At 39.9% G+C, this 25,428-nt stretch overlaps 1 protein-coding gene across 4 annotated transcripts; it reads left to right on the forward strand.

Annotated features, from left to right (window-relative positions):
- Positions 1-1,192: 1,192 nt before the first annotated feature.
- rubcn (rubicon autophagy regulator) lies at positions 1,193-25,205 on the forward strand. 4 transcript variants are annotated; one of them, XM_023399838.2, is made up of 21 exons: positions 1,200-1,471; positions 3,724-3,877; positions 4,601-4,684; positions 6,467-6,626; positions 6,886-6,992; positions 7,214-7,439; positions 8,346-8,771; positions 10,172-10,267; positions 10,911-11,026; positions 11,276-11,474; positions 11,937-12,044; positions 13,008-13,082; positions 16,234-16,294; positions 16,386-16,518; positions 16,668-16,813; positions 17,102-17,166; positions 17,377-17,615; positions 18,020-18,081; positions 18,185-18,338; positions 18,485-18,578; positions 21,945-25,205. In XM_023399838.2, the coding sequence occupies exons 1-21, from the start codon at positions 1,434-1,436 to the stop codon at positions 22,079-22,081; spliced, it is 2,880 nt and encodes a 959-aa protein (XP_023255606.1). In that variant the 5' UTR covers positions 1,200-1,433; the 3' UTR covers positions 22,082-25,205. The 4 variants fall into 4 exon arrangements, with proteins under 4 accessions (XP_087028327.1, XP_087028328.1, XP_023255606.1 ...); XM_087172201.1 differs by lacking the exon at positions 21,945-25,205 and having other exon boundaries at positions 1,193-1,471; positions 18,485-21,411; XM_087172203.1 differs by lacking the exon at positions 13,008-13,082.
- The last annotated feature ends 223 nt before the right edge of the window (positions 25,206-25,428 follow it).

Below are 25,428 nucleotides of genomic sequence, written 5' to 3' on the forward strand. Positions count from 1 at the left end.
TTTCATTCAGCCCAGACTTACCATCTACAGTATGTGTGAATCCAAGCCATGAAGTACTGCATCGAGCTGCAGAGCTCAGTGTTATCTCTCACTTTGACTCCTCAGACAACTGAAGGTGAAGTTATTGGAATTAATGTAAACAGTGTGTCATTATGAGTATAAGTACATTTAACTACTGCACTTAAGTACAATTTTGAGGCACTTTATTTGAGTATTTCCATTTGATGCTACTTTATACTGAACTTCATCACATTTCAGAGGGAAAATATTGTACTTTGTACTCAACTACATTGATCTGACAGCAGGAAGCACTGGTTACTTTTCAGATAGAGATTTAAAATGAAAAACATGATAATCTTGCAAAATACAACACAATGTTAAAGATTAAATCAGTTGTTCCCAACATTTTTGGCTTGTGACCACTACCTAAAAAAATGACATGTAGTCGTGTCTCCTTGTCATGTTTTGGATATTTAAGAGTTGTTAGCAGTTCCACCAAAGAGACATTTGTCAATTTCTTAGATAGTTTAATTTAAAATTTAAACTTTACAAGGCCCAACAAATTCATCGGTTAATCAGATTATTCAGCAAAATTACGTCCAAAGTCCAAAAACTGAAAACAAAATTGTGTATGAGAATTTCTCTCCTCTCCCATTAATCACCTCCTCATGACGCTTGGTGACCTTTTGGAGGTCACTGTATATAGAGTAGTTAAAACTAGCTCGACCTTCAGCAGCAACAACAAATTTGGTCACATGGGTAAAACAAGTACTTTACTTTGGTAGTTTGGATAAATTTAGCTTAGATAATAAATTTGTACTTTTACTTGAGTAAGATAGTTCATACAAACTTTTAACAGTTGTATAGGTATTTTTAAGTATGTAAAGTATCAGAGTACTTCTTGGACATTATTCATCACCTTAAACATTGTCGTGAGACAGAGTTCAAACCAGGGGCAGCAGTCATAGTTGCAATATCAATTTGTAACAGCAGGTGGAAGCATCGACCAAAATCCATTCAACGGTTCTGTTAATCTAGAAAAGTCTTTCTTCATCAGCTACTTCTGTTGATAATTCACTTTACATACCTCATGCCTGGTAAAAGTACAGATGATACACAGGCTAAATAACGGGGGGGTGGGGGGGTGAACTGTGAGTTTATTTAAAGTGAAAGCGTTATTAAGATTAAAAAGTGGGCAGAGCAGAGGACAACACCCCCGCCCACTCACTGATGAGAGCGGTCATGCGGCCTCTACTGTTTTGATCCACGGCTCGGGACGGGCAGGAGCAGACATGGCGGAACACTGGAGATCCGGGTGACTCTTTCAAGAGCAACCCTGCTACCGCGATAAAACTCCGTTGTACCAAGTAAGGCAGGGGGAAATATCGCTGAAGCTGGCAGCTTTGTACGGAGCTCTGTTCCTCCCGGAGGACATGGAGAGCACGGTGGAGGGAGAGGCGGAGGAGCGCAGGTGAGTGACAGCCTGGGCTGGTCTGATTATAGCCGGTTAGCTGGGCTAAGAGTGAACGTGGTGACATAAACAACAAAACTAGAAACTGTAACACCCAAAACTCATTCGGTAGTTAATCCAAGACGACCAAAAGGACCGGCAACTCACTTGAGTTGAGACACTAAAAATGTCGGATAGCAGTGGTAGAGTACTGATGCTGGTTTATAACCTAGCAGCAATGCTAGGCTAAGATAACCTGACATGTTAAGGTTTGACAGCTTTGAGATAGCAACATCAGTTGTGCGGCTTCTATCTGTCAAATCCAATAGGTGAAGTGTTAGACCATCTACTCTTTTGTAAACGTTTTCAAAGCAGCATTTCTGTTTATTTTATCGCTAAGACATTCACTAGCCTAATAGTTATCTGTTAGCTACTCCTTAGCTAGGTTGTGCCAACAGCTAACTAGCTAGCTGTCAAATCAAGTTGACATTTTCTAGCTGTGCGCTGTCGCATGGTGTGTTGTGAAGAATTATTTTCACACATTAGTTATAGAGGTTAGTGGGCTAGAACAGGGGTTTAAATAATGGAATACGCAAGCTGGAGTGCTTGTTTTATTTCAGGCTGTTGACAATACGATTACTTTTTAAGTGTTTGGGAGTAGTGTCGTGAGTAAATTCTGCACAGTTTCACTAAGTTTTAACCCCGTGTGCTGTAACAGGAGCCTAATTTAATGTCCTTTCACTCTGAATAGTGAACATATTGTACTCATTGTTTACATATCAGTAGTTTGAGTATTGCTTAGAAATACCCGCCTTGTTGGGACATGATAGGTACACAAGCCAAAAAGGTTGGGAACCACTGATTTTCCCTTGCGTTGTATTTTTTTAGGTTATCATGATTACTTTTAAATGTCAAATCTTAGTTTGAAAGTAACTATTACATCCTCCTGTCAGCTAAATATGATAAAAGTAAAAGGAACAATTATTCTCTTTGACATGTAGTGAAGTGCCTCAAATCTATTCTTATGAACAATACTTAGGTAGATGTACTTAGTTGTATTCCACTACTGGATGAGCAGGGTAAATCATGATAACTTTGAGATCCTCTTTGTCTAAGAATTAAAGGTCAGATTGTATAAACAAACAAATCTGTCTTGACCCTTGACACACACACGGACACTCACTCACTCACTCACTCACTCACTCACTCACTCACTCACTTACTCATAAACACAAACACACCCAAACAAGATGGAGAGTTGTGAGGTTAATCTATAACCTCAACAACCTCTTCGAGCCTTGTGGAATTTTACTCCTTAATGACCCACACACACATACACATACACATACACACACACACACACACACACACAAATCGCACAACACATAGACCTCTGTTGTTGAGTAAATGTATCATGCTCTATAATATGTGGAGAATGTTCTCTAAGATTCAATCAACCCTCTCTTCATGTTACATGATTGCATTTGATTAGTTAGCTCGGCAGCTGAACTCGTGATGCTGCTGCTCTTCTATAAAAAAAGACTTGTTTTCATAAGAGCCCCCTTCATAGATTTCATACCCTTTATTTTTTAACTAGGCATATATCTTATATGTATAATTCCACTGTCTTTGTCTGAGATGTCATTTTTAGTATTTTAGGAAACATACCATTTTCCTCGTGTCTTTGGACCTTCAAATGTTTTCAACTACAACCTAATGACATATTTTAGGGCTGACTGTTACATCTTTATGATGCATTTAAGGACACACCAAACAATAAAAACAAAAGCACGAGATGGCCGTTTAAATTATGCACTCTAGGTTCTTGGTAGCCTCTGGCTTTCAGTTTTACTGCTGACCTATTGTTATAGAGTGTGACCTGATATCTTTTAGACACTCTATGAACAACAGCTCTCCATAGCTGTATCCTCAAGATAAGGATATAGACTTGCACATCGTGAGCGCAGGACTTCAAATTTCTTGTAATGGGAATTGATGCCAATATTTATGTATCTGTCTATGTAGGAAATGATGTGGTAATACTGTTGACACATGTATTCATGTTCAGCAGTTCTAGGTAATCACTGAGTTAAGTCAGGTTTTTGTAACTTAACTGCTGAAGATGCAGTTTTTTATTTCGGGAAGTGTTTTTGTTCTTGTGAGTAATGATTCAAGCCTAACACCAGCACTGCTAACACCAGCACTTCTTTACCCCGTTCCTCATTCCTAAACTTCCTGCCTCACTCCTTCCTGCTGCCATGTTTTCCTTTCAGGAGGGAGCACTGGAAATTGCTGTCCAGCCTGAAGACCACAGTTGAGGGTCTCGTGTCCACCAACAACCCCAATGTGTGGTCACGTTATGGTGGCCTGCAGCGGCTCCACAAGGACATGAACAACATCCTCAGCCATGGACTGAAGAATGAGCAGGTCAGGAAATCTGACTGATACTACTCTCCCTTTTGTAATTATTTGTTTTTTGTGCAATTTGTAAACAAAGTAAAATACTGATCACTCTCACTGTGATCTCTGGACAACTTGGGCAGATTTGCAGGTCAAAGTTAGCATTTGTTAAACTTTAACCAGTGAATTTACATGGTTGGCCACACAAACAAAAAAACCACACTATCGGACAACAAACTGCAGCATTAGTTGGCTCAGTGTTTCCAGATTGCCCATGTTACACCTGTGACATCACATTGTACTTGGATTTGAAGTGTAGGGCAACACAGGACAAATGTCAGTGACAACCTACTGTATATACAGAAGTAATTAAAACTTAAGTTATATTACCAGTAAATATAGGCTTTACCTTTGCCACATAATGCCCCAATTTGAAAAATGAAGAAAAGGCATTAAAGACCTTCACATCATTAAAGATTATGTAACAGGAAAGTTTCTTACTTACACCACACGTTGCCAGGAATGCTGGTAGAAGGTTTTTTGTCATATGCTTTACCAATGTAGAAGGTCATTTTTTCTAAACGTTTTGACAGGAGACAGGTGTTAGCTTTCATCATCAGTTCACCTCCTCAAATTTAGATAAAATAACGAAATGTGGGACACATTCCCTCTCCCTGACGGCTTATTGTGTTTATTGACGCTCCTTTTCTCTGTGTCTGGGTCATGCTAACCGCTGGTTTTGTGTTGCAGGTGTACTACAAGCAGAGAGACTACTGGCCGTTTGTGTGGTGTGTTCGCTATATCAGCCCTCAACTCGCCTCACACGTTGAACAGGTATGGTCACTGCCAGGATGGCATTTAAACACTTTCAGTTGGCACACAAATATCTTGAATTTGTAACGAGAGGCAAGTTTATATGAACACACGCCCTAAACATTGCAAAGTTGCTCTTGAAATTTTTTAAAATACAGATTTTGACTGTTAGTTGTTATATCTAATTTAACAGTGTAAGGTTGTCTGACCCGCGTCCTTCCAGATTGTGAACTTTGCTGTACAGTTTTCATCATGTCCCTCAAAGAACGTGGTTATGTGTAAGAAATGGTATGCTTTACTGATTACACATTAATCTTGAGGATGTGAACATATAATTGTATAATGTATCATCAGCATTGTAGCATCACTGATGTTGCTGTTGAAGGAAAATGAGTCACTGACAAAACTTGTAATGCTGACTATGATGAGTTATTTACAGAGTAGTGTTATTTGTCTCCTAATCATAAGTCATCTTGTTGCTTGCTTTGTTTCGAAGTTCAAAACAGTGTTCGAAACCTTTTAGGTTCCACATTTACTGCAGGGCTGGTATGTTTCAGTTCTGTAATTTCATTTTCAGAAACGACAGGTGATGTGTACCCATGCATTTTTACTTTTTACTTCTACAGTGTTTAGCTCTTGTAGGAGGGTAAAAACGGGTGAATCTTTATATTTTGCCTGAGGCAGTTTTTTTTTGTTGTTTTTTTTGTTTGCCCCACCAACCACTGTGACAAACTAATCCTCATTTAGCTAATGAATTGTCCTTGACTTTGCATGTTTGACAGTGAAAGTAGATTTTGGTTTTGATAACAAGTCTGCCTGAAAGACAAAAAACAATAGTTCCTACTTATGTAAAGCTGAAATGTTCAGTCTTAGTACCATGAAAAGATGACCTCAGCAAAGTCACTACACTTCCTGGATTACCTGTTGTGTTAAGTTTGTGTTGTGGAGAATAATCATCCTTCAACTCCAGTCCCCTCTGTCAAGTGATGACAATACTGTGCAACAGCAAACGGATCTGGAGTAGTTGGAATCTAATCTTCCTTACGCGGGTTACTGTCCAACAGGGCTTGCAGCTCGCTCAGCCATGATGCAATCATCATGTGACGATTTGTTGTTGATATCTCGCCTGCACTCTCCTGGATTTGTGCTGATATGTTTCTCTCACTCCTTGTTCCACTCATTGCTCACTCTGTTCAGACTGTCAAGCTGATCTCCTGCATCATACCATGTGGAGCCTGTTTTAGCCCAGGGTATCTGCTGGTATCTCTTAAAAAGTCTTAATAAGCATTGAATTCAGTTATCTCAAAAAAGGGCCTCAGAAGGTATTTAAGGAGACTGTCAGTTGAAGCAAAAACCTACATTTAAATTAACTATAATTAACTGGGTGGGAATTACTAAAAAAATTGTAGACCTTATTGTCCCTGCTGTCATTCTTTGATGGACATGGCAATGAAAATGATATTATACTGCATTCTATGTGATATCAAAAAAGGTATTTGAAAAACGTACATACAGACAGAGTATCATATAGACTGCCAGACTTTACTGGGCTACAAGAGTGCCGCCTACAGAAATGTGAACCACAGAAAACCCAGTGGAGATGATCCCATGATACTGGCTGCTGTGCGGTTTAATTAAAGGTGTGGACAACAAAAACAAAAGGAAGTAAAGCAGTATTAAAATTTTGTCTTTATATTGAAATGAAAAGCATTTTTTCTACCATTTCCCTTGCAGATCTGTTTCACATTTCTCTCTGACTCTCTCTCTCTCTCTCTCTCTCTCTCTCTCTTTCTCTGTCCTCAGTTCAGTCACCTGGAGCCGGTACTGAGCAGCGGGATGCAGAGTGCTGGTGAAAGCTACAAGGCCGAGCGCTGGCTGCTTCACAGCTTACAGGTTCACAAGCTGTCCGCTCAGCTCCGACCTCTGCTCAGGCATCTAGGACATAAACGTAAATACTATAATGGTGAGTTGTTCAGTCTCAGTTTAATATATAAGAAATTGTTGTGCACTGTAAGCTTAAATAAGTAAAAAATGGCTAAAATCACTTTCTGTTCTTCAATTCCCTTTGCGTTTGTTCCTGTCCTTCTGTACAAACTTCTCTTTTTCACTTTCTTTGTTTTTTCACTTATTGCCTACTGTTTATTGCTCTCCCTATCTTATCTCATTACCTCTCTTCGTCTCCTTCTCTGTTTTTGTCTCCTTGTATCTCTCTTATCTTTTAGACGATGCCTTTCTGCTGAGTGAGCCCCACGTGACCGCCATGTTTCAGTGTCTGGAAGCTGTGGAGCAGAACAACCCCAAACTGCTAGCCCAAGTAGACACTGTTGGGGTGGGTCTTGTGAAATTACTTAAATGCTTGAACGGTGCTTCAATAATGTCTCTCTGCTTTATTTGTTTTATCTTGAACCCCATAATTTTGTTGTTCATCACCTTCACTTTTATCTATTTGTTTCATTCAGTCCTAATGATGATGAGTTCAAAATAAGTGTTGTTTTAAGAAGAAGACCTGGGACATGGCTTTAAGTTTTTTATGCCCTTTTCATCCTCCAGCTGTCCCCTCTGAAGGGCCCACCATGTCTGGGTCTGTTGAAGAGCCAGAGCCTGTGTGTGTTGCCAGGGGCCGGTGGGGCCTGGAAGAACCGTGACTCGGCCCCCCGAGGAGAATCTCTAGACCGCAGACTCACCACCTCCAACTGCTCTCTGCGAGAAGCAGTCACCCCCAGCCACAAATCCGGGAACACTACGGGAGTCGAATCTCTAATCAGCAACAGCACAAGTGAGGAAAAGCTGAAGGGTGATAATGAAGGTTTTTAAATGGGTTTTTCATGGTTGGTGGGGGTTCATGTTGTGTTTTTTTGATGTGTAGGCTTAATGCTTACAAATTAGTACCATTTGTATTGTCAGCTCATAGGGCCAATTAAATGTTGGCAGGTAGGTGGCATTTCTTGTTCTTTATTTAATTGCTGTTAATTACTGTTAAATGGTTCACACTAATCAATAAATTTGACTGACAGATTTTTATATAATTTTTGACTTTTTAATGTAAGTGTAAATGTGGTGTGGTGATGTAACGGTCATCACGCAAAGCAATAGTACTTGATATGTTGATATCTGAAGTGCAGATGTGTGTCACCAGATGATTTGTTGTTACAATATTTGACCACATATGGGTTTGTGGTCAATTTTAAGGAAAAGAAATTTAGTGAGATAATCCCACAAGATCATTTTCACTTAACAGTCTCGCCAAAGAGGACCAGGCTTGTGAAATGACAGATTTTGAGGTTGCGCAATAAGTGAAGCAAACTAAAATGGTCACTATTCTGCAATCAGTATATAGACGGATACCGGGGGTTGTGTCAGGGCATCTATGAATGCCCTACAGTTTGTATGTGAATAGAGTGACTGACTTAACCATACAGAGGCCTGATTGTTTGTGAACAAGGCCAGTTATTGAACTGGCTCACTAAAATGGATAAAAACCAACTTGGACTGGTTCTCCTTAGCACATTTTAACATTATTGTTACTTTGCATTAAATACAAACTTAAATTCCAGTTATGTTTAAGATAACCTTGTCCATTCTACATGTGACCATAATTGTTCTTTTTTGGAAAATTTTGTTGTAAAAGCATGCTTCTTACTTGCTTTCTTCTGCTTGCTTTCTCCTACATTTTGTGTTACAGATACTACCTCTTCAGCTAGCAACCTGGGCGCTCCCTGGGTGTGTGTGTCCAGAACAGGGGAGAGCGAGTGTGGTGTGACCCCCCCTCCTGGCCCTGTCTCGGTCCCTTCTATCTCCCTAACAGAGTCTCCCACACCCAACTCCCTTCAGCCAGAGACCGCGGACTCTGGTGATGGCGACTATGATGATGGTCCAGAATACTTGGCTATCGGTAACCTGGGGCAACGCAGTCGCCGTGACTCCCAAAGCTCCACCCACAGTAGTGAGCATGGCGAGAACACGGACCAGTCCCTTGAACGGAGTTCCCAGGCCTTGCCCCCACCCAGACGCTCATCTTTTTCAGAGGGTCAGAGGGGGCCGGGCCGTGGGTCCCGAGGACACACCCGTTCCTTTTCCGACACTGGGATCAATCAGAAACTCAGGAATGGTGAGTTAACTTGGAGGTAACTCATTTGCAGGTGGGCTACACTCAATCTGTTGTTATGTTCGTTAAGGTTGAATTGAAATCGGAGTGTGGTTGACGAGCAACTGTATTTATGATGATCATGATGATGATGATTTTTATTATTCTTTTTATTTTTTTCCAATAAATTTAAGACTTAAAGCGTTAAATAGTTTTAGAATGAGCCTTGAGCTTTCTGCAGGTGATAGAAACATCTATTAAACAGTTCCCCTTTTGTACAGTGTCTGGATAAAATGAGAGTGTGATTTAGATGGAGTTATAGCTGAATAGTGTGTGTTCACTTGTAACTGTGTAAGATATGACGAGGCCACATTCGCCCTCAGAAGGTGCACACTTCCTGTCTGACGCTTAATAACATCTCTACTCTCTTTGCTCACTGTTTCCCCTTCTTGGCTTGAGATAACTTTCTCTCTCTCTGCTCTATTTCTCTCGTGTCTTTTTCTACTTTTTGTGCGAAGGAGGGGGCCACCGAAAAATCACCATAATAATAGAAGATCCAGTTGCAGGTTGGCAGTGCAGTTTCACTGTACTCCATCTCTTGACCCCTCCCACCCTCCGCTTTATTTTTCTCTGCATGGTGATGAACTCTCTCCATCCCTCTCATTTTCAGTTTTGCCTTCAGCTTCATAATCTGTGCTTTTGGTTTTTGAGGTTTTTTTTTTTTTTACTGTTTTGTTTTAGTCGTTGGTTTTATTCAAGTGAAATTGATGTGACAAAGCCATGAATGATCACTTTCATTGTTGTGTTGTTCATGCACACATTTTTCATGAATTATCAGAGTGTTTTGTTGAAAATTTCATGGCGTGTTCCTTTCAGTACAGTTATGCTGTATGCCAATATCTGTAATGTAATGTTAACAATTAATGTTTACATGTCAAAGATGAATTACAGCAGGAGTTTTCCTGTAGTTACTGCCTGTACAGGAGGTAATTATAAAGAATGATATAATTTAATATACATAAATCTTTTCTTTTGTAAAAATAATAATTGGGTCACTATTGTGTACCAGCTTTTGCATAGATGTGTCTTCTGAACCTCTCAGAAATTTTTGTTAGCAGGGGAATTTGTGCAGTCCTAATTAAATTATACAGACTGACTCACATTATACTGACAAAGGTCAACACTCAGCAGCCCTATATGTGTTTCTGCATGCGATTAAAATGAACCATCTCCATAGATTTCATTGATTGTTTGACACAAAAACGATGATACAATCAAAGCAGTGTTTAACCAGTCGCTGTCCCTGCGCTGTGTATAAATGGTGGTGCATGTTCCCATCAGTTTTTAAGAATTCATTATCGATTGTATTGACTCTGGCTTGTAGGGGATAAGAGTTCCGTTAACATGGACTGTTTGTCTCTTAGAGTCGGCAGGCGACGACTGCTGCATGAAGGACTACAGCCCCTTCTCAACTCAGTGCAGTGATTCCAGCGCCCCCAGTTCCCTCTACATGGAGTCTCGTGAGTTTTCTGATATTCTGTTTGCAGTACCTGATAATGCATTTGTTTTTTTTTTTTCATTTTTTAACTACTGTTTGCATTTGTTTGCATTTTACATTTATTCATGTTTCAACTCAGTTGGTCTTGTACCTGGTTTGAATCAAGAATAACATATTTTAATTATGTAAAATGCATAAACATAAAATCATAAATTGTCATAAACATAGATAAACTGTCTTTTGTAGTAACAGAATCCATGGGTTTTATTTGGTGATTGTTTAAAATGTAAGTGAGATGTGAACCAGAGAAAGTCCCCTGCAAACTTAAATACAGGAGGAAGTGGGACAGGAAAGCTGACATGAATGTTTCTTGGGGGGAAAAGAAGAGTCTTTAGTTCCTGTATATGAATGTAACAAGCATGTTAGCTGGTCCATTAACATGACACTCTGGATCCTGAGCAGGAAGGTCAAAGAAAAGTCATTAGGTATATTTGTCAGTATTAAATGTTTTATTCACCACAATATTGTGTGTTTTTTGGCAAGCGTAGAGTATTTTATTTAATTTTGTTCATACCAAATTGATAAAATGTAAAAAATCCAACATTGAACTGCACTTGTGTGCGTAACTGTAATGGTATTTGGTTGTGTATGTTTTGGGTGTTCAGATGGATCCCAGTACAGCAGTGTGTCAGATGGGATGTTCAGGAAGCCGTCGGAAGGCCAGAGCCTCATCAGCTACTTGTCAGAGCAGGACTTTGGCAGCTGTGCTGACCTCGAAAAGGTCAGGGCATTTGAACTCATGACTATTTAGAACTGGTGTCGGTGCTAATTGATCAGTCAGTTGGCCAATCATTGATTTAGCCAAACTCCATTTGTATACCCTTTTTATATAAAGTGCTTTACAAATAGTGGTTTGATTGGAAAAACTACAAAAATTCTGTAAATCCTTTGTGAAATAAAGGTTTAGAAAAAGTACAATGAAGTTAGTCTTCTCTCCTGGCTTATTTCTAATTTGCTCTGTGTTCTGTAGGAGAACGCTCATTTCAGCATTTCAGAGTCCCTTATTGCAGCGATCGAGCTGATGAAGTACAACCTGCGGCGTCAGGAGGAGGAGGGCGAGGAGGAGGGAGACAGTGACTGTGAGATTCAGCAGCTCAAGCAGAAGATCCGCCTGCGCAGGCAACAGATCCGTCGCAGCCGCCTGCCGCCCTGCACGACCTCCCAGCACAGTAAGTCAGCATTAGAAGTGGGGTGCAGTTAGATAAAAAACATAATCATCTGTACAGGTGCACAATGTTTCCTTCATGTGATTCTTGGTCGACAAAAGACATTTCATTTTGATTATTTGCTATTCTGGTCATTTAATGGTGAGTAAGCTTTATTAGATATCTTTTGAAAATGACACCTCTGTTGTAACACGCTAAAAACAAAAATACATTGATCTTGGACTAGATTTTAACAACAAATCCTAACAAATGGGTGCATTCACCTACAGAGGAACAAAACCTCGACTAAAATCTTAGATGTATTCAACATATGTCTCATTCTCAAATCTTTCCTCTTGGCTCAATAAATTAGTCTCACTGGCATCATAGGGTATATATTGTATAATTGTCATCTGTTTCTATTGATTTCTGTCGTTCATTTGTCTCATTCTTTGTTTTGTCTCTCGTCTCCTTCCACTCCTGCAGTTTTTCACTCCACTGACAGCGGAGGCTCCAGGAGGAGCTCCCAGGATTCCTACCAGGGCCTGTCTGACTCCGGCTCAGCTGAGGAGGTGGAGGAGTGTGAACTGAGAGGTAGAGAGAGGGAATGAGGGAGCACCAGGGAAGCCTTTCACAGAGGGGGAAAAGAACAGACAACAAATTAGATTTTTCTTTTGGATTAGTTATTAAGTGTCACAACTGCTAAATCAGTGTGACCATGTGAACTTCTTCACTCATTTTGTGGATTTGTCATTTCAGCCAGCATCTTTTTATTTGATTATGAAAAGGCTACAGCTACAAATTTTAACTTTAATGTAGTGTTAACATCTATTTGGGAAAAAGTTTCCCATTTTAAAAGAAAAATGCTAAGAATTCATTATCTATCTGTGTGAATGAGTTTCTTTCTGTTCCAGTCATAATTCATACCCTCATCACCACACTGTCTTCATATTACTCACCAAGCATGTCATGTTTTACCATGGCCCATAAACTTGGACATCTGAGTACAAAGTCTGTAGTGTTTGGGACAGTAAAATGATTTTATTAGTGTTGCTATTTATATAGACATTACAGTCATGAAATTATACATCTAGGATTATTTTGGTCACAACATTTAAAGGGTGTGACTGGTGTTGGAAAGCTACTTCTGTATTCCAGGCAATCATTTCGAAACATTTCCTTCTGCGTTAGGGAAGCAGATGCCTGTTGCTGTTTTGTGTGACAAATAGTAACCACAAGAGACTAATCGCTAACATACAGAGGTGTCTGAACATGTAATACTTTGATGCTATTAACATGGGTTGTGGGATTTTATGTGTGCATGTACTTTGTGTTTGACTGTTTGTGTATAACTGCACGTCTCGGTACTGCAGTATGCATATACACAAGTGTGTTGTATCTTGGAGCTGTATAACTGCATGATTTCCACATGTACGGTATCGGTGCAGTATACTGTACAGTGTATTTTGCCTGTGACACTGACACACACCTCTGTGGGGTGTTAAAAATGTTTGTGTGTGGTGATAGTTGTGCTGAGTGTTAGTTTCTGTCTCTCAGATGGCTGTGAGGGTCAGTCCCTGCTGGCGGTGTCACAGAACGGCCTCTCCCTGTCACTCGCCTCCCTCTTCTCAGGTATCTGCAGGCTGGACGGGTGGGCGAGGCTCCACAGATACATACAGACTGTTTACTGAGGCGGTGCTCCTCTTAGAGGAAGCTGATGGCTTCTTTCCAAACTGAGAATTTCTTTATTTAATTCCTCCTGCTAAACTGGGTGTGGTATGAAGCATAACTCTTGCCGTTGCCAGTTTATGGCCTATTTTCCATCTTTGTTTAGTCCTACTGATCAATTCTGTCCAAACAGTCAACCCCAAGATTTTCTATGCATATATTTTCCAGATATTTCACCTTGTAATGAGATGAGTGTGTATGTATGTATATATATATATATATATACTTTTATATTTTCATATATATTTTTTTAAATCCCTGTCCTGCCAGCTTTCACTTAAGATTTTTCCATACTATCTGTACTTGCATGTGGTCATGCATTGCAATCTACACAAAGAAATTCAAGTACTCTAATGATAGCCAGGAAGTTCAGAAAAGGCATGACAAAAGATTTTTTTTTTAACTTGCATTACGTATTTTTCACAATATCTCATTGAGTTTTGATTTACATGTTTAGTTTTAATGCAAGTTAGTTCAGTCGTATTGTGTTGAAAACTCACAGCTGTTAAGTAAAAAAAAAAAGAAGAGAATACACAATTTTGGACAGAAATAATCAGCATGATGGGAAAAAATATTGGCAAGTTGCAAACTGAGCTGATATCCAAGCATCAGGATACTTCACTAGATAATCAAAATGATCAATAACAACGTCCAGTTCCTTTTCTCCTGATAACCAAACTTCTCACAGTTGGAATTAAAAACCATCCTGACTCCAGATATGTAAACTCCAAACTATTACTGGCTTGATTGTGCAGGTAATCAACTGTTAATAATTAGTTACTTTCCTTAGAATTAATAATGTTCTGCAAGTGAAAGAGTCACAGCAGCTGTTGTACTTAAGTGCCTGTGTTATTCAGATTCAAAAGTTTATTCTCCTAGTACAGTTCTCCAATATCCTCCAAAAAACCTCGATGGGAATACTGTAAGTTTTCAGTTTGGAGGGGAGCCAGCTTCCTCCTCACATCTGCTGAATTGTGCACTTGGCTGTTTATGTTGGTGCTTGTTGCTCCAGGGTTTTGGTGGTGCAGGAGGACAAATGTGCCTGTGCATGTCAGAGTTTAGAGAGGTTCATGGGAGGAGATTAATGAAATAACAAGTGGCATTTTGTGGTGACTGTAACTACAGGCTTTTTTCACTCATTTATCCATCCATTCAACCACCCCATTATAATTATCTTCAAAGTGGTCCCAGTGAGATTGAGGTGTGAGTGCTGTCACATACATCTTTCCACCTTGTTGTTCCTTTTTAAAGTTTGAAGTCAACCCAGTACCAGCTGTCTCTCTTTGAAAAACTGGCATTCTTTTTTGTCATGGATTGTGAAGGAACACAGGCTGTGTTGTCTGAAACCAATTATGAACATGACTGTACCTAATTAGAATTGGAAAATACATATCACAATATAAGATCACGTTATGATACAGGAGAAGACCAGATATTGTTTGGGATTTTTGCTATGGTAATATTGTGATATTAGTCAAAGTATATTGTTTTCTTGGTCTGTGTGAAGTGATAAATTTTTTATTCATATTAGGCTGTTTAAGTGTACTGGAATTAATGTTGAATGTCCCAGTCCAGTGTGGTATCCTCAAATGATTTATACTTATTGAATCCCTTAACCAAAATAACTAAATTGAACCTAAATCCAGTAACCCTAATCATAATCAAGAACAATTTCACTAAAACTGAAATCATTTGTTTGATGGCATTTTGCACTTGTTAAATGAAATTACAAATTAATAGAACCATATTGAAAAATAGGCTACATTATTTGTAGTTTATGCAAATAAACATAATTGTATATAATACAAAACCACAATTTCCCATGAGAACGCATTCTACCTCTAAATTAATAAATTTTCTGAGAGCAGCATTTGTCATCCCTAAAATAATATCACATTATTGGTATGAAGATATTTGGTAAAAAAAACAGTATATTGTTACTTGATTTAGTCATTATCCCCCGAGTCCTAAACCTAATCAGACGGACCAGCAGTTGGTTGGATGTCAAAATGTTCTGTTTAGCAAATCTCAGTAAATAGATTAATGAATAAATCTTGCCTAATGCCAGTGATAAAGTATTTTGTCCTAATTTCACCCACTTTGTAATTATGCTGCAATTGCACCTCACTTATACGGACGCTGAATTACTGAAAGTCAATCACCACGCAAACATTGCTTTTTGTGCCACTGTGCCTGTACAGTAGTGTGACTTTGTAGTTGACAATCTTCCAAAACTTTCAGTACAAATGAGGCCAGAGAATTATTATGTGGTCAGCTGATTTTTCACTCATTATTTAGGCCAGTTGGATTAGTGCCTATGAAACTGTAACCTGATTTTTTTTTGTTTAATCAGTCCAATAGAAAATGTCTGCACATGAACAACAAAAGCCATTTGTTGATTCCTGCTGATAACTTGCTAAATCTAACCATTGTTTTATGTCAGCAAACGATGTTGATCCTTTGATAGACAGAAGCTACTGTAGTTATACAACAATCCACACAGGCGGCCTCCTGTTCTGCCAAAGCTCTACTGCTTCATGTCTTTGCTTACTTCACATGTTTGTGCAGTGTTATCTCTACTCTACCATTAAATCTCTTTGGCTTTCCCGTATGCTACCTGCTAAAATAGATTTCAAATTTGCCTGAACTTAATCAGATGTGATTTAGATTTTTCAGTGGATTTCACTCCAGCAGGGAAAGGGAAATTGACTTCCTGGATTTGTCTTACATTTGTATCCCAGATCACATCTCTCTTAAGTCCTTTCTTCTCACAACATTGAACGCTGCTTAGCTGTAGCAAATGGTGCCTTTTTACCTGTTGTGAGAATTAAACACCATCCACCAGCCACCTGCTGGTACGTTTTTATCTAAACAAAATCATCCATCACGTGACAACTCTTCTTCACTCTAAAAATCACAAAATTTGGATTTTATTGCACAACTAATGATGATCATCTAGTCTCTGTGACTGGTGGATAAAAGGATTTTCTCATGTGTCTGTCTCTGCTCCTTAATGTTTAAGTCTCTGTTATTTTACTGTTGTTGTATCTTCCAGATGCAGACATAAAGCGCAGTGTGAGCTCCAGCACCAGGTCTTTTCTCAGCTCAGAGTCCATGTAAGTAACACAGACACTTCATTGATTAGATGCAAACAGAACAAACATAGGCATTTTTGGAAATCTGTTCTCTCCTCTGTGTGTTTTTCAGCTCTCCATCCTTCCTCCAGTCTAACTCTGCTGAGTCAGTAGCCATGGGTTTGCTCAGGCAGTTTGAGGGCATGCAGCTTCCTGCAGCCTCAGAGCTCGACTGGCTGGTCCCAGAACATGACGCTCCACAGAAGGTACAAAATTTTGCTCACATACTCTATAGTGCTTAGAATAATATCAGAATTCAGTTCTCCACACATGACACTTAACAAGCAATAACTGATGTCATCTAGAGAAGTCTGTAAGAGGACAAAACTGAACTCCCTCCTTTGCTGTGTCCCAGCTCCTGCCCATTCCTGACTCTCTGCCAATCTCACCTGATGACGGCGAACATGCGGACATCTACAAGTTGAGGATTCGTGTCCGAGGCAACCTCGAGTGGGCACCGCCTCGACCGCAAATCATCTTCAACATTCACCCTGCCCCTAAGTGAGTTCAGATCAGGTGTTACCTTCCCTTTTTTGGAAGTGGAGACAGCATGACTGTAATGTGACATGTTGTGAGCTCTGAAATAGGTTTGGTTGTCCAAGAAAGCTGCTTCCAGCTGTCTTTGTGTTGGTTTTGTCATAAAATCTAATTGGCCTTTAATTCTGTTGGCCATTTCTAAATTTGTCTATGTACATTAATTCATATTCCCATAAATAAAGGGCAGTCCGCTGTCCTCGCTCTTTGACCTACAAAATGTTTTGTTACTTACATGTTTTCTGTCTCTGTCAGGAGGAAGATAGTTGTGGCGAAACAGAACTACCGCTGTGCTGGCTGTGGTACCCGCATTGACCCAGGTGTGTCCAGCAATCCCAGACAGACCTCTGTAGAATCAGAAAATAAATGTTTTTGTTGTTCTTGAATTTTTTACTAGGGAAAAATGTGGTACTAGGGCCTCAAATGTGGTATTTTCCTTTATGTATAGAAATACACTGAGGAGATATTTTTACTCACTCAAATTTTTACCTCTACCGTGCTTTTGTTTCTGCTGCCTTCCCCCACCTCAGACTATATTAAGCGTCTGCGTTACTGTGAATACCTCGGCCGTTACTTCTGCCAGTGCTGTCATGAGAACTCCCAGGCGGTGGTTCCGGGCCGAGTGCTGAGGAAGTGGGACTTCAGCAAGTACTACGTCAGCAACTTTGCCCGGGACTTGCTGAGCAAGATCGCTGGAGACCCGCTGTTCAACCCCAATGACATCAACAGTGGCCTGTACAAGAAGAACAAAGCTCTGGAGGCTGTCAGGGTGAGTACACAGGCAGCAGTGGGATGGAGAATGAGGCATTGAACAGATGGTGGAAATGTCTCCTAATTGAAAAATAGCAAACTTGTGACAGATTTTGCTGCTTAAAATACACAAATTATCTGGGTGTGAAATCAGAATGAATCGAGCCATTCATGCCATTAACAACTGCCATTAAGATGATGCTAAAAAAAGCCTCACAGTTGGCCAGCAGTAGTCGAAACAGCTCGTACCTGCTTATAAATGGAAAGAGGAGAAATTTAATGCTTGCTCAGTCAGCTGGCAGGGACTCTGAATATGAAATGCCTTAAACTGCACAGATGCTATAATTAGGAATTGAAGGTGTCCTTTTTTTGTTATTGTCTGTCTAAGTAACCAGGTAATTTTTTTTCTCCGTTTTTGTTCAGGTTTTGAGAGTGCAACTGTTTCACATGAAAAATCTCTTCAAGACCTGTCGTTTGGCTAAAGAGTAGGAATTCTGTTTGTTTCACAAGTTTCACACAAAATTATGCTCCCTGTAAGACGGGCATCACCAATGTCTGTGTGTGTGCATGTGTATGTGTGTCCCTCAGGGTGCTGGACCAGTTTGACAGCCTGCCAGGTCACCTGACTGAGGACCTTCACCTCTTCTCCCTCAATGACCTCACCGCTGTGCGCAACGGGGAACTGGCTCCCCGAATGAAAGAGCTGCTTAAACTTGGTACCATGCACGTAGCTGGCTGTGTGGTAAGATACAGTGATTAAACACTTTTAGGGAAGAGATCAGTCACATCAGGAACTTAAGTCAGTAAATAACCAGATATTTCTAAAAACCATTTCACCTTAATCCAGTATTTTGCTTTCTCTGTCACCTTTGCTTCGATCTTCCCCAGCTGTGCCAGGCGAAAGGTTTTGTGTGCGAGTTCTGCGGCAACGACAAAGACATCATCTTCCCCTTCCAGTTGAACAAGTGCCAGCGCTGTGAAGGTGAGCCCTCTCTGCTGGTAGCAGGCCTGGGCGGCTCGAGAGCCCCCTCCCCCCGCCCCTTCATTCCACTTTCTTGGAGAGACTGGAAGATCTCCAAACCTCGTAGGCTGGCGAGGGCCCTCTCCCAAGACAGGAGAGAGGGGGAGGGAGGGGAGGAGGTTTTAGAGCTAGCAGTGGATCATGGTGGAGAGCAAGGGGAGAGGGGAGAGATGGGAGAAGAGCCAAGTCATACAGCAAAAGAGAGACGAGGAATATTCCAGGCTTTCGCTCCTGGAAAGCTAGTTAACATTTTCTCTAGGAGTAAAGGTGATGAAGGAGAGCATGAGGGACAGGAGGAAGGGACAGAGTCGGAGAGGGAGGAAGAGAGAGAGCAGAAAGGAAATGATCACGGGAAGGTATGTAGCAAAGAGAGAGCAAAGAAAAAGGAAAAAGTTAACCTGTTGAAAGTTCTTCAAATAGACAGACTAAAGAAGAGCATCTCAAAAGGAGACGGATGTGACAGTGACAGTGAAACATGCAGCAGTATGGAGAGTTTAGATGGAGTCGGACAAGAGAGGAAAGGACGTTGGAAGGTATCAGGGTTACTGAATCTACCCAAGGGTTTCTCAAAAAGAGAGCAGGAATGTGAAGGGAAAACAGAAGTGAAAGGGGAAGAATCTGAAAATCAGTTTTTGGAGAAACCAACAGGAACTAAAGAGAAGGGGAAAGCCAAGTGGGTGGTTGAGGAGGGTAACGATAAGCAAGACAAAGGCAAGATGGAGGTAGCTGAAACGGTAAAATTCAAATCTGGTGCAGAAAAAGGGGAGAAAGTTACAGCTATGGAATTGCTGAAACCTCATCAGCTGTCCGGTGTTTTCTCAAGAGGGAAAAGCAGAGCGGAGGAGGATAAAAGCAGGGAAAGTGATGGAAAAAGAGAGGTAGAAACTGCGGAGAAAGGCCAAAAAGAGTCAACCACCATAACACTGAGTAACTGGAGAGGTCGTAAAACTCGCAAAGCCAGGAGAGTAACCAGAGGCAGGAAGACGAGGGAACGAACAGAAAAGGAGAGCAACACGGATGATGGGGAGAGTGCAGATATGAATGACACAGATGATAATACCGAGAGAGGTGGAGGACAAGAGTAAGAGCAGTAAAAAGCTTAGACATGTTCAAGCTACGAAGGGGAAGAAATGCCGGCTCCTGGAATGTAATCAGCCAAGTTACAGTTCACTACATAGCTGAAAAGGTTATATTTGATGGACGGTAAATTACATGTGTCCAGACACTGATGACTGATTATTGGTAAGAGTTAGCTGAGGACATATCAAGCAAAAGTCTATAGTTGTTTTACAGAGGTTATTTTCTTTTGGTCACAGTTCCCTAGATTTTATAATCTGTATGTTTCAAATACTGTCTTGCCACAGCTGCACAATCACAACTACATTGACAAGACTATTTTGCCTTTACAATAATCCTGACATCAGTGTTAACAATATCAAATAATCAAGGATTATAGTAATTAAGTAACATTAAAGGAACATATCAGGAAATATCCTTATTGACTTTGTTGCTGAGTTAGATGAGAAGATTGATACCACACTCATGTCTCATAGCAGCTGGTTAGCTTTAGCTTAGCATAATGACTGGAAACAAGGGGAAACAGCTATCGTCTCTGTCTGATGGTAGCAATATCTGCCTATCAGCAACTTTAAAGCAAACTAATTAACACATTATATCTTGTTTGCTTAATCTGAGCAAAGTGACGAGTCGCAGTTTTGTGTCGCGGGTCAGGGGTCAGACTATTCTTTGGCCGGGTGCAGTGGCTTCCTTCTGGCTGTAGAGTCATTTAGCAGACATATAATGACAGTGGTATCGATTTCTCACCTAATTATCGGCAAGCAAGCAAACAAGCACATTTTCCCATCATGCCAAGCATATTTTTTGGCTTTCACTAAAATCTGATCATTCAGATTAAATGTGCAGTTCTACTTCTTCTACTTCTTTTTCACTCGCTCTTTCACCTTTCTCACCCTTTCAACTGTCTGGTGGTTTGAGTCTCACACTTTTCTACTACTGCTCCCATTTGTCACTGAGTTCCTGGTACTATGGTTGTGTCTGTTTCTTGGCTTTGCACAGGTGATGGAGGGAAGATATTTTGGCAGCTATTTGGTGATGGGTGTCTCTTGGCTTAGACTCTGGAGGTGTTGGTGTCTCACCGGTGGTTTAGTTTCTTGTCTTTGGCTCTGAGCTCTGCACTGTTTTTATCTTGGCCTCAGCTTGTCACCAAGAGGTGGATTGCAGCTAAATTGGGATAATTTCTTGTGCTTGGGATGACAGATGATACCAAAGTGGTGTTTCACTCGTAAATGTTTACATTTCAGCTTAATTTGGTCATGAATTTCAGTTTGGATATTTGTAGTGGGGGTAGTGTGTTGCACATGTTGCCTCTGAGAGCCTGTGGAGGTTTTTTTAATCTAGCCAAACACTACTTAAGATAGATAAGAGAGTCCTTTATTAGTCCTGCAGTGGGGGAATTTGCATATTTACATGAGCTGATTTCTCTGTTTTCTCTTTGAAATCCGCAGAAGTAGTGTTTTATTTAGATGTGCACGCTTCCACCTCAGAGGAAGCATTATGCCTGTTGTTACGCTGCCTTATCTGTGATTGATTTTAAGCCATTTTGTCTTTATTTAGATTTTTGTTGAAGGAAGAATGTCTTATACGAGGTGACTACGTGTGTCAGAATGAATTGATGTGTAATTTATGCTTTTTAGTTGTTTTTTTTTACATCTGCCTGCTATTATTTAAGTTCCATCTTAATGTGAACATGAAATAAACAATATTTTTGAATTTGCGTGGCTTGTCATTTCATCGATTTCTTTTAAACTTTTATTTTTATGTCATTTTTAAAAAAAAAAAAATTGGTGGAAAAAGAAACAAAATCACTTCAGACAGGGATTACAACTATCTGTGGAAGCAGATGAGTTGAGAGATTGAAGGGTTGTGAAGCACTCCTGGAAGCACAGATTGTGTCTGAACAGGTTTAGGGTGTGTGTGTGTGTGTGTGTGTGTGTGTGTTTCCCAGAATATCAGCTTTCCCACATACCTGCCTCCTCCTGCCTTCTGCCCCGCTGTCTATAACTCCTGTGCCTTTTATACTCCCCTGCTCACCCTTCCTCCCTCAGATCTGATCGTGATTGGCTGTTGTGTTGGGACAACATCTCATTGTCGACAAACTAGTTTAACTGGTTTACGTTCTCTATGTGAACACTGCTGCATTGTTTGGTTTAGGAGAATGGAGCAGCTCTCCGTCTTATCATGACACTGTAAATCCTTTGAAGTGTTATGTCACTGACCCTTATTTTTGTCTTGTTTCTCCCTTTGCAGAATGTCATGCATGTTACCATCGCAGCTGCTTCCGGACAGGTAAAGACTGCCCTCGGTGTCAGCGGCTGGCAGAGCGGAGAGAGAGGATGGCACGTAAAAACATGGAGGAACAAGAAGACGAGGGAGGTGGGACCTAGTGCTGGTAACAGAGGAAACTCGGAGACAAGAGATGAAGAAAGAAGAGCACAACGCGACCATGATTGTAGAGACTGACCACCTCTCTTTCCGTTCCACTCCTCTCAGGCCTGGGTGACAATAGTCGCTGCAAACAGCTGTTGTGATCTCAATAGACTCCAGATGTGCAGTTATTACCATCAGTTGTGCCAGTGTCATATGAGTTAAAGAGGAACACGGCAACTGTTGATTTTCAGATTATTTTTTTTCTGCAAGCTCTTTTCACACATGCTGTGAATGAATCCTGTTTGAACAAGAGTCATTTTAACATGAAAATCAAGCGACTTTAAAGAAAAAAAAAAGAAGTCTCAATTCCCTCCACGGCTCTGCAATTTTTTTTGAGTTTCTTTGAGTTTTCCTCAAAGAAACATAGCTTTAAAAATATTCGAACTTTTCTTCTACTAGTCGGCATTGGATCATCCACAGAATGTTGGTCCTAAAGTAATAATTTCATTTAATTTCCTTGTACATAAATAAAGATTAAAAGTCCTGTATGTAGGACTTAAAAATATTAATTTTGGCGACACCTATTGGTAGAAACAGAAGAGACAGACAGTAATCCTTGTTGCTACAAAAATGTGTTTTTAAAATCCATCATTTTGGCCTGTGAGAGAAGTGAGAACACAGTTTTTCTCCCCATTGTGTGCTGCACCTGTTTGCACAGTTCAGAAAGGTTGTATGGAAAAAAATCTACTTTGAATTGTTTTGTATGAGAAAGTTAAGTGTGGATGACAAAACCTGCTGCCTTACAGGGATGTCTGACCCCAGCCCTGTTGCAGTTACATGTTTGAAAAGGGCCTGAGATTCACTAAACTTCATGGCACTTTGTTCTTCTGTGGTAAAATCAATATATTTGACATTTAGGTGGATCAGAAAAACAAGTGTTTGCTCAGATTATTGTACCCAGGGTTGATATTCCTCCTTCCTACAACTGCAGCTTCCGGCAACTGCTTTGACTCTGGTGATTTTACTGGCTACTGGCTTAGCTGAACTTTGTTTTTGTAACCTAAATTGACATGGTCTATTTTTAAAATAAGAAAAATCATATAGCAAGTAAAAGTTTAGATCTGTTTTATGATTTGATTGATTTTCAGTGCAGATACTGTATTGAAGCTATCCTGCCCTTTATATTGAGTTTTTTTTTTTTTTGTTTGTTTGTTTTAATTTGAAAACACTGAAGACATTGAATTATTCCTTTCTGATCCCTGATCCTTATTGTCATGTTTTAAACTGTTTTAGCCACGCTTATGTGCCTCTGGGACCAATGAACTTAGACTGGCAGTGCTGGTGGAGTTACATTGGAATTTATAGAACTGCGCTTCAGGAAGAGGTTTCAGAGTCGGTGTTGCGAATATTTTTTAATGAAACTAAAATGCTCCATTTTTGTGCTGCTTTGTGTGTGAGTGTGGTTGCTAGAAAGTGCTGTGTGAATGTGTGTGTGTGTGTGTGTGTGTGTGTGTGTGTGTGTGTGTGTGTGTGTGTGTGTGTGTGTGTGTGTGTGTACACACGTCTACCTGCTGTACATGCAGCCATGCACAAACGGTTTGCACCAGCCTAATCAGCACTTGCCTGTTTTCTAAAATCGTAGGTTTTGAAATAATAGAGAGAGTCCAGTTAATTGCACTGATCTTGTCTGTTTGTGTTGGAGGGGTGAGTCGGGACGGTCACTCTTTCGGGGGATTTTTCAGATGCTTGCTGTGAGAACACGAACCTTTACCATGAATTGTCCTTGTTTCTTTAATGAAGCTCCTGTCACCTGGGTTGCACTATATTGTCAAGGGTTTTAGTCCAAACTTAAAGAGGTCATCAGTTTATCATACTCTTAAAGTGAAGCAGAAGCATTAATCACCTCTTGGACTGAAATCTTTCATATTAAAGTGGGTTTTCTCCAACAGATTTAGTAGTCTAGCATAGGTTCCTAACATTTTTGGTTTGTGACCCCTTAAAGGAATATTTTGACATTTTGGAAATATACTCCTTTACTCTTCTGGCAAAAGTGAAATGAGAAGATTGATACCACTCTCATGTCTGTATGCTTAATGTGTAGCTGGGTCCAGTTCAATGAAACAGTCATTTTCCATCTCTGATTGTTTTGTTTTATTTGAGGGAGAAGTTCAAAGAAGTGCCCAGTATCTAACAAGAAAAACTTGCATAATTTGAAATAACGGTGATGTTTTTTTTCTAGCTTTCTTGCCATTTCAATCATCAGGGGACCCCTCAGATGTTTCCTAGGACTTTTTCGTGGGTCCTAATCCCCAGGTCGGGAACCACTGATCTAATTACATTTTATTTTTATTTTTTTTTTGTTTTGTTGTTTTTCCCGCAGAGTTAAAAAAAAAAAAAAAAAAATCTTGTGACTGACTTTGCTTTTAGGGCTTCATATTAAATGTGCACAAGTGGTGTTTCTATAGTGAGTTAAAATATCCAGCAGCCTCAGGTGTTGAAAATGTTAGGTTGCTTCTTTTTATCCGATGAGTTTTTGAATGCATGTTCATACCATGGTTAATGATAGGAAGAAAGATGTGGGAAAACAAATTTGCACTCCACTGGTTGAACCAAACATTTCAACAATTAGATTTCTTTTTTTTCTTTTTTTTTTTCCTGGATTTTTGTCCCAAATGAAATTTTATACGTATAAACCTTTTAACAGATTAGGCTCCAGGGTACATGCCATTCTCAACAGGCTTTGCTTTTATGTCTACAACTCCTGATGAGATGAACACCCTCATCCCTCACCCTCAATATATGTGATATTCATGCCCTTTAGCTCTCACAGATGAGCATTGAAGAGATAAACTTGCACCCATGTCTTTTCATTTTAAGCAGGCTGCTTTTAAAAGGAAACTCTGAACTCTTCACTTCATGACTCCTGAGTGACCAAACGACTCCACCGAAAAACCTCCTCAGATCAGCAGATTGTTTGTCCTTGGACTGCCTTTAACATGGAGGCGTGTGGAGGTTTAAAGTGCACTACAGATTAAAAAGTCTATCATTAAAAATGTTAATTATTGTTATTATGATTATTATTTGTGTTAATTTGCCTTTGTTCTGTACTTATGTTGACAATAAAAGACTGGCTAGACTGTTCATGAGAGTCTTTGTTTTTGTGTGTTGATAGAAAATTTGGGTTTTTTTTGTTAATTAAAGCTAAACTGAAGTAACTAACAATTGTTTCCATAATCAGTTAATCTGCTGTTTATTCACTTAATTCTTTAGACAATAAAACATTAGAAAACAGTGAATCATAATTTCCTAGAGCTTAATATGACTTTTCAACCGACAGTCCAAAACTGAAGGGGTTCAGTTTATT

The sequence above is a fragment of the Seriola lalandi genome, unplaced genomic scaffold (genome assembly GCF_002814215.2).
Source record: "Seriola lalandi dorsalis isolate HSWRI2012SDOR001 ecotype SW California unplaced genomic scaffold, Sedor1 jcf7180002052122, whole genome shotgun sequence".
Lineage (NCBI taxonomy): Eukaryota > Metazoa > Chordata > Actinopteri > Carangiformes > Carangidae > Seriola > Seriola lalandi.

Excerpts from the sequence above, each read along its gene's own strand:
- rubcn (XM_087172201.1), top strand. The coding sequence starts at position 1,434 with ATGGAGAGCACGGTGGAGGGAGAGGCGGAGGAGCGCAG. Across the intron at positions 10,268-10,910 it reads TTCCCTCTACATGGAGTCTC|ATGGATCCCAGTACAGCAGT; the intron begins GTGAGTTTTCTG and ends TTGGGTGTTCAG. Across the intron at positions 11,027-11,275 it reads GCTGTGCTGACCTCGAAAAG|GAGAACGCTCATTTCAGCAT; the intron begins GTCAGGGCATTT and ends TGTGTTCTGTAG.